General features: G+C 44.7%; 1 protein-coding gene across 1 annotated transcript in view; it reads left to right on the forward strand.

Annotated features, from left to right (window-relative positions):
• The window catches only part of usp31 (ubiquitin specific peptidase 31), a 9,856-nt gene extending 1,377 nt beyond the window's left edge, over positions 1-8,479 (forward strand). Inside the window, exons 3-16 of the mRNA XM_088357211.1 lie at positions 78-172; positions 240-332; positions 398-533; positions 607-754; positions 910-1,087; positions 1,236-1,347; positions 1,431-1,525; positions 1,888-1,965; positions 2,212-2,341; positions 2,900-3,019; positions 3,084-3,309; positions 3,392-3,550; positions 3,663-3,815; positions 4,483-8,479. Of these exons, the coding sequence (XP_088213337.1) occupies positions 78-172; positions 240-332; positions 398-533; positions 607-754; positions 910-1,087; positions 1,236-1,347; positions 1,431-1,525; positions 1,888-1,965; positions 2,212-2,341; positions 2,900-3,019; positions 3,084-3,309; positions 3,392-3,550; positions 3,663-3,815; positions 4,483-5,900 (3,141 nt within the window). The 3' untranslated portion in view covers positions 5,901-8,479. The remainder of the gene's footprint in view (positions 1-77; positions 173-239; positions 333-397; positions 534-606; positions 755-909; positions 1,088-1,235; positions 1,348-1,430; positions 1,526-1,887; positions 1,966-2,211; positions 2,342-2,899; positions 3,020-3,083; positions 3,310-3,391; positions 3,551-3,662; positions 3,816-4,482) is intronic.
• The last annotated feature ends 527 nt before the right edge of the window (positions 8,480-9,006 follow it).

Consider the following 9,006-nt stretch of genomic DNA (forward strand, 5'->3'; position numbering starts at 1 on the left):
CAAACAGGAAAGCCTGCTGCAGTAGTTTACAATTTCTTCACTGCTATTGTCATTAAAACACGTTTGTGCTTGTTCAGCCACCTATCGACTTAGATGACCAAACCACGGAGGGACCTTCCCCGCCCCTTTCGGCTGGCTCGTTCGTACAGGAGCTCTTCCAGGCTCAGTACAGGTAAAAACTACATTCCTTTCTATGCGTCTACAGCATGAGTTGATCCATAGTTGTTTTTTTCCTGAAGGTCCTCCCTCACCTGCCCCCATTGCCAAAAACAGAGCAATACCTTTGACCCCTTCCTGTGCATCTCCTTACCCATCCCCCTGCCACACACACGGTAAGTGGAGACGTTGTCAACGCCTGCGAACCAGCTTCAAGGAAATTCACGTGTTTGTTTTCCAGCCCTCTCTACGTCACGGTGGTCTACCAGGGGAAGTACTCTCACTGTCTGCGGATCGGCGTGGCCGTGCCCCTCAACAGCACCGTGTACCGCCTACGAGATGCCGTGTCACGTGAGACCAAGATGCCAATGGACCAGGTGTTCATTCCTTCAGCTTCGCGATAGCCAAATTTTCTCCACTTTGACTTACTTACTTGCTTGCCTGTTTTAGTTCATTCTGACTGAAATGTACTACGACGGCTTCCATCGTTCGTTTTGCGACGATGACGACGACCTGAACATCATCCAAGAGAGCGACTCCATCTTTGCCTTTGAGACGCCAGAGATGTTCAAACTGGAGAACCTACGCACAAAAAGAGGTCCATGTAACTTCTTTTTTTTGTGTGAAATGGAAACAATTCACATCAAAAATAAAAAAAAGATGGAATTGGTGCAGTCCTCTCCCAAACGGATACAAATTGGATACTCATCAACAGTTCAAATCCAGCCTAAACTAGCTAACTACTTTGTACAGGAAGTCTTCTGGCCAACCTGAATCAAAACAACTTAAAATATGGCGTGGAAAATGGCCGCACGCCGTCTTTCATGCAGGGGACTTTGACTCCCGTGGTGTCCCCAAATAAGAACATGGCACCGGAGAAAATGATCCTGCTGGTGTGCAACCGAGCCTGCACCGGCCACCAAGCAAAAAGGTAAAGCTTCCATCTGTACTGTGACCCCAAGTTGATACTCAGTTTTGTTTCATGGTTTCATTAAAAAAATAAAATAAAAAATTGACACATTCACTGCCATTGACAACTATAGACGTCAATTTATAAATTGAGTTAATTCTCGTTTTAGGTTTGGCTTGCCTTTCGTGCTGTTCATGGATCGCATGGCTACCTGGGACACACTGCAGAAGGAGATTTTGGAAAAAATGCGCCATCTTTTGCGACCTGGGGTCTACATTCAGGTAGAAAGTGAAATTACTTTTTTTTTTTTTTTTTTTAGCCCCAATGCATCATTTGACCTTTGCAAAACAATCTTCACACACAGGTGGGGCCTTTCAGTCTCCGTGTGGTTGGTGTAGTCGGGATCACCTACCTCCTCCCTCAAGATGAGCGACCGCTTTGTCACCCCACGGTGGAGAGGTTAGTGTTACTCTTTGGCGTATCAAATTTCACATCCAGGGAAAACATCATCAATCAGAACCGCAAGTGTTGTTTATCGTCTCACAGCCGTTCAGTGACAGGCCCGAGCACGTCCTCAAATGCCAGTTTAAAACTTTTTTCTTTCTTTCCTGAGGTACATAAAGCAAGCCAGAACATCACTCAAGCACAAAAATTCATCAGTAAAAAGCGTAGTTGAGTTTTTGTCCTAAGGGTAGCTAATAGAAATACAGTAAACTTTAAAACACATTTTTTTGGTACGGCAACATTTATATTTTGTTGAACGCGTAACTTAAATAACTTAACCAACGGTAAATTTGTGGTTTTGTTTGTGGGTGTTTCAGAGCGTACAAATCCTGCGGACAAGGTGGACCGCCCCACGTGAAAATTGTGGTGGAGTGGGACAAGGAGACCAAAGATTAGTAAGTGGAGTCATCTCCAAGTTACATCACACACATCTTATTTGGCAATACAAATTGTGGTCAAAAGGTTGAATATGTCTTTAATTTAGTAGACATTTGACTAATTCTAATTCACCGGCATAATTTATCATTGGTGACAAGCTACCTCGCAATAAAGCTAAAATGAATTGACCTCTGCCAGCTTTTATCTTGTTCAAACTTAATGAACACAAATCACACCATTTTTTTTTTCTTTTTCCCCCACAGTCTGTTCGGGCACACGGAAGAGGAGTACATCCCCGACGCCGAGAGCGTTTATCTGCACAGAGAACAACACCACCAGCCACAGGCGTGCACGCTGGCTCAGTGTTTTCAGCTTTACACTAAAGAGGAGCAGGTAAAATTTCAGAAATCACAACTAGATTTAAAAAAAAATCATCAATCAAACGTCGAGTTTAATAACTACCAGTGTCTTTGACACTGAAATAAAAAATACTCAGTGTTTTCAGCTCTACGCTAAAGAGGAGCAGGTAAAGCTTCAGAAATCACAATTAGATAAAAAAAAAAAAAAAAAAAATCATCAATCAAACGTCGAGTTTAATAACTACCAGTGACTTTGAGGCAAAGTTCCTTCCACAGAAATAAAAAATACTGTCTGACTCTGTGTGTCTCCATTTTGCTCAGAGCACATCAGCTGGAATATTTTCTTCATGTTTATCTCGGTGCTCACTCCGAGAGTAATAACAGTCTTGAGCTCGCTGTGGTTTTGCTGCGTATTCGACTCCTAATGGTACGTTAGCGCTAAGCTAGACACGAGAAGCGACGACCAACATAAACATTGTGGCTTCGCTCGCCGCTGCCAGAAAAGAATGTAGAAAGCGAGGCAAAAGCCAGCGCCTTGATTTTTTATTTTTTTTTAAACATTTTGTCCTTCATGGCTCTGGTTCTTTTTCAGCTGGCCCCGGACGACGCCTGGCGCTGCCCCCATTGCAAGCAGCTGCAACAGGGCCGCATCAAGCTCAGCCTATGGACGCTGCCGGATGTGCTCATATTGCACCTCAAGAGATTCAGACAGGTAATTTGAAGTTTGAACTCTAAACTTGTAGCGGATACGAGTTCCTCCCTTGGTTTCCCCGTAGGAAGGTGACCGCAGGGTGAAGATGCAGAACATGGTGAGATTCCCTCTCATGGGCATGGACATGGCGCCTCACGTGGTGAAGAGAAGCCAGAGTAGCTGGAGTCTCCCCTCACACTGGTCGCCATGGAGACGACCCTACGGCCTAGGGAGGAACCCCGACGACTTCCTATATGATCTCTACGCCGTGTGCAACCATCACGGGAGCATGCACGGAGGCCACTACACGGGTAGCGATGACATCACAGCCTGTGAGTCATTGGGATGGGCAGTGGTTTTTTTTCAAGCAATGTTTCCTGTCTACGCTCGTAGCCTATTGCAAGAACTCCGTGGACGGTCAGTGGTACTGCTTTGATGACAGCGAGGTGGCGCCGGTGGCTGACGACGACGTGTGTCAGCAGACGGCTTACATACTTTTCTACCAACGCAGGACCGCCATTCCCTCTTGGTCGGCCAACAGTTCTGTTGCAGGTCAGTCTGTGACTGATTCAAATAATGTGGGGCAAAAGAGTAAAGTACTCAGAATAGAGCCTTGGTGCACTATTTTGCTTTGGATAGTGACTCTTAATGATTTGTCTGACAGGTTCTACCAGTTCTTCTTTGTGCGACCACTGGATCAACAGGCTGCCCGGGAGCAGACCTGCTAGTCTAGCGTCCGGCGCCTCGTCGAGACGCACCTCACTGGCTTCGCTGGCGGAGTCAGTGGAGTTCACCGGAGAGCGCAGCGAAGACGACGGTGAGGTCAAGATCGGTTTCCAAAGGAGCCGACCACACAAGACTGATTCTGACATTCTGATTTTCGTTTTTCAGATTGACAACTTCATGACTATAGTCAAGTCTGGTATCTAAATAATTGGTTTGGACTTGAACGAGTCTCAAGAGTATTTTTTTTTTCAAAACACATATTTTACCAACGTGCTCTCCCCAATAAAAATACTGCTGTTAGAATCAAATGAAACATGAAGGCAACTCAACCGTTTCAAAACTTTCTCCTCACCTTTGCGTCAAATTTGGACTACTTTTTTTTTGGGGTGAAGACAAAAACAAGGAAACACCCATTCGAGGTGGTCCTCCGCTCTGCCGTGTCAAACTGAAACAGATGTGAGCCAGGCCTGCTGTTTGTGGCTCTCGTAATGAGGGGCTCACGCTGCAGACTGCTGCCTCAGCATATGGTCGCCCCGGGGCGCGTGTGGCCAGCACACACACAACAACGCTTATTGCCTGTGTAGTATTTGACAGAGTTTGATGAGCCGGAACGCAGTCAATTCAGCGCTGTATGTTTTTACGATTTGCTCGGATTTTCTAGCAAGCCCTTCCACATGCTATGTCGCCTCAAAAACGGAATTTCTCAGCTTGTTTTTGACACACTGAATGTCTTCATGAAATATTTTTTTGTTTTGAAGGTGGTTTCTCTGCGCGGCCCTTTGTGAGGAGCATCCAGCGCCAGAGCGTGACTTCCAGGTCATCCGTAGCCAGCCCGCTAGCTTTGAGCGACAGCGCCGTCAAACCCTCGTGGTCGCTGTCGGCCAAGCTTCAAATTCGCCCCAACTCGCCCTCGCGCTTCTCTCTGGACTCACGTTGCTCGCCGCCCCTGGAGAGAATCGGCGAGTCCTACGACGACCACGTGTCCACTTCCTGTTTCGGCGGCTATAGCCGGCACGAGCGGTACTCCGGCGGCAGGCCGCCCCCGGTGGCGGTGGAAAGCAGCTGCGGCGAGCAGGAAAACAACAAGCGATTTCTGGACATGATATACTGTCGCGCTCCCACCCCGGTGGAGAAGACGACAGAAAACAACAACCAGATTACGGCAAAAGACCAAAACATTCAAAACGCCCCCTCCAAAGATCAGAACCGCAAGAGCAGCACTGGCGGTTCTGTATCCAAGGCGGAAAGCGGCGTCGCCACCAAATCCACCAAAGCGGAGTCAGGAAAAACCTCCAAGAAGCGCCTGTGCTCCACCCACAAATCCGAGACACCCACCAGCACACCCGTGAAAGGCAAAAAGGCGACCGCCGCTAAAGAAAAGAGTGACAAGACAAGCTCATCCACTCCCAGCGGGACCCCATCCAAAAGCAATAAGTCGCTCCCTTCCTCCAGCTCCACGCCGCAACATCGACTGTGCGCGCGCTCCACGCCACAATCATCGGCATCGCCCTCTCCCAGGAACCTCAACAACCATGAAAAGAACCCAGAGAACGTTCGCAAGCGTCAGGTGGAGAGGAGCTACAGTCGGGATTCTGTGGTCAGCGCTCAGCGAGGAAGCACCGCGGCGACGGCGCGCTCGTCCGTCCCCAAGGCGGCGGACGGCAGTGGCCGAGTGGAGCGGAGGTCAGTGCGCAGTTCCAGCAGCAGCTCCTCCGTCACTAGCTTACGCTCACCCAGCGTGTCCACCAGAGACCTACAGCGGGGCAGCAAGTCGGAGGAAAAAGGCTTGTCCTTTTTCAAGAGCGCCCTGAGGCAGCGAGAAAGCCGCCGCTCGGCCGACTTGGGCAGGAGCACGCTGCTCTTCAAAAAGACCTCAGAGAGGACGTGCAAGCAGAACGGACAGGTCAAGGAAGCCGGCGTCGAGCACGCAAAAGCCTCCGACGCCGCGGCTTCCTCGCCGCCGCTCACCGACGCTCCCAAATCGGAGCCCATCAAGCAGACAGGCTCGCTCGGTCGCTCCCTGCTGCACGTCGGCAAATCCAAGTCTTCCGGCGCCGACGTGAGTCTCAAGTCTCCCGCTAACGGGACCAAGAAGCCCCTCGAAAAGAAGACGTCTTCCCGGAAGCTGTCGTTGGGGACGCAATCGCCCGCGCGGGCCTCGCAGAGGCCTCAGTGACGCAGCTAACGTACGTACTCTTCTCTCCAAATGCAGCTACTGTACATTCTTTGTGCCTATCTTCTACTCATAGCGATAAATATTCAGACTTGACACATACCCACACTCAAAAAAAAATTCAAATCATACCCAAGGCTGGATTTACACTCCAGGTTCCTTAAATGGCTTCACTGAATCAATGAAAGTTGCGCATTTTATTTATTTATTTAAACTGGCTGAAAAACTCACTGATTCGCAATAACGATGCTTTGCAGCCATTTTTTTAGCATCTTGGCGCCAAGCAACTATGTTTGAGCAAGTTGAGCTGCTGCATCAACCTTATTTGGGGAAGGCATTAATTACTTTTTTTTTTTTTTAATATACCAAGCTAGGCTGTTTTTTAAGCACATTTTTTAACTGACTGTTTACACTGACAGAACACGAGTCACGCAAATTGCACATAATATAATAATATGTGAACAATCAACATTTCATCGCATCTAGTTGTTTTTTTTTTTTGCTATAGTTTGAGTTTTTTGGTATTGTTGTTTAGGGCAGATGTAGGGTGTGTGTGTACCTCATTTTTAGGACCTCAGGGCAGGGTGTATCCAGTTTGTGTTTGTGCAGATATTTGAAACATATCAGTCCACATTTGGAAGATTCCGGTTGACGCCGCATAGCTCAGTTGTGCCACCTAAGGGGAAGGGGGAAAAATAATTCAGAATATGTGCCACTGGAAGCATGCAGTGTAAATCCAGACTTTGTGAATGACCCCAAATTGACTTTCTCCTCAATGGTCTGGTCTGCTGTGGAGACCACACACAAACGCTTACACAAAAAAAATAGGAGTTTTATTGTGATCAACCACACACCTATGGAATGAAAAAGTGCTTTGAGAAAAATTTCAGTCAGGCCAACATATGAAAATCCACTGTCAAATAATCCAACATGTCCATCATTTTTCAGATATTTTACAACTATTTTTGTTGACATTTTATGATAGAACTGTTTTTATATGTTTTTTTTTTCTTGGGGAAAAAAAAGGTGGGTTTTGAAATGACACCCTTTAAAAACAAAAAAAAATCAACATAGATAATATATTAGCTATAGATGCGTCTGTATATAAGGTATATAAAATATGAACTGTTTTTTTTTCCAAATGGAAACTGAAAACGATCTTAAGCGCCTTTTCAACACTAATTACGCAAACCAATACTAGTCTACTACTTTATGCATCACTGAGTAGGAATGTTGTCTTGCACTTTTGAGTAGATGGCTAGTTTCCTCCACTAACTCGTAGAAAAAAAAACACTCGAAACTTTAACGTAATCGTCTCAGCATCACGTAGTAGTTTCATGCCTTAGACTAGATGGGTACTTTTTTTTTATATCACGTGACTCGAGCATCTCGCCTCAACCTGCTGTTACCTCACGTATTTTTCTTCATCTGCCTGAAAATGCATCTTATATTTGCTCATATAATTCACGCCATGAAAAAAAAAGTCAAGCCTAACAAGACTTTTTTTTATTTTAAATAAATGACTGCAAGTTTGCATTCGCTTAACCTCTACACTGTGACGTGCGTCCCCGCTTTCACATCAACTTATTATTGTGATTCTTCCAACTTTTAAAACGGCAATATATTTGTCTTCCCGTCGTTTTTAAGTCGCATCATGCCGCTTTGGAGCAATATAATAATAGTTGCGATTCGTAAGGATGTACAAAAGGGACGCACGCGTGTACAGTAAACGCTCAAGCATGCTCGTCATCAACTATGCAAGTGTCTTGCTTGAGCATGTCAGCTTCATTTTGCACATCGTCGTTCTATATCATCACTTTGTTTATTTTGTGCTCTCCGGGTGCTCCGATACACTTAAAAAAACAGTTTTTAAAAGTGCTGAAAGAGCTTCGTGTATTTACTATTTATGTCACGCTATAAATAGTTCAATAGTTTACGCAGCAAAATGCAATAACAAGTAATACATTTCTAGTTTTGTACTATAGTATGAACGTATGATCATATTTCAAACACCAAATCACAAGACCTGCTGGTAAAATATACATAAATTGAGAACGCTTTTTAAAAATAAAAAAACTTGCAGTGCGTATATAGTATATATTACATATAGAAAGACTTGGTATCAAATATACTGAATGTTTTGAGAAGCCTTATGACTGAAAAAATAAGGAGCTGTCAAGTGATTGAATGTCATTTTGTTACGATCAACTGGATATATTTTTTTTAAGTTTTACATTTTCTTTTCCTACCAACTTTAATTAAAGACACTACAATGCTGAATGAAAGCACATCATGTCCCTTGTCTTGCCAGTTTATTAGGTACAGCCCTGCAATCTGCAATAAATCCCCCCCTCCCTTCAAGAAAAACCTGGCAGGTTTATTAAGCTGTTTTATTTTTAATGTTTATACTTTTTATGCATCAAGGGAAAACACGGCATTTTAAACATCACCCAAGTCTTCTGTATTAATTTATTTCTCTTTTTATTGTTATCGTGTATGCACTTTTTTTTATTACTTCAAATGTACAATTGTGTACATATTTTGCTGGTTTACCCATGTAAAATAAAAAATATGGAAAATCACATCAATTATAGTAATCATTTTCCCTTGTGCAAACACTAGAGGGCGCTGTTTCCTCATTAAAGTTTCTCTGGGTGACTACATTACCACAACGACGGTTGGGATGCAGGAAAAATGAGTCACGAGAGGTCACGCACATGAACTGTGTCTAACTAAACGTTACTGTTATCCGTACAAGTGCTTTTTGGCTAGGACACGATCAGACCGTAAAGTCTAAATTGTATCCAGGATAGATCACCGGAACCTATAATTCAGTTATTCTTCCGCATACTACTCGAAAACACTTTGGCCTTTCAGGTAATTAGAAGTACCTTGTCATTGGATTCTCGAATATGATTTATAGAAGGCGAACTATTCACTCAGGAAAAAGAGACCTAGTGCGTTTGTCACCCTTAGGAGGTGTCGTCAGCGTAAGCGCAACAATCCATCATGACGTTTTTATTTCCCGGTGAATCCTTTAAAAAAAACGTTTGTGACAGGAGGCGCTCGTAAGTGCATAAATGTTTGCATTATTACCGCCTGTACTCGC

The sequence above is a fragment of the Syngnathus floridae genome, chromosome 17 (assembly GCF_059516105.1).
Source record: "Syngnathus floridae isolate MCC-2025c chromosome 17, RoL_Sflo_1.0, whole genome shotgun sequence".
Taxonomy (NCBI): Eukaryota; Metazoa; Chordata; class Actinopteri; order Syngnathiformes; family Syngnathidae; genus Syngnathus; species Syngnathus floridae.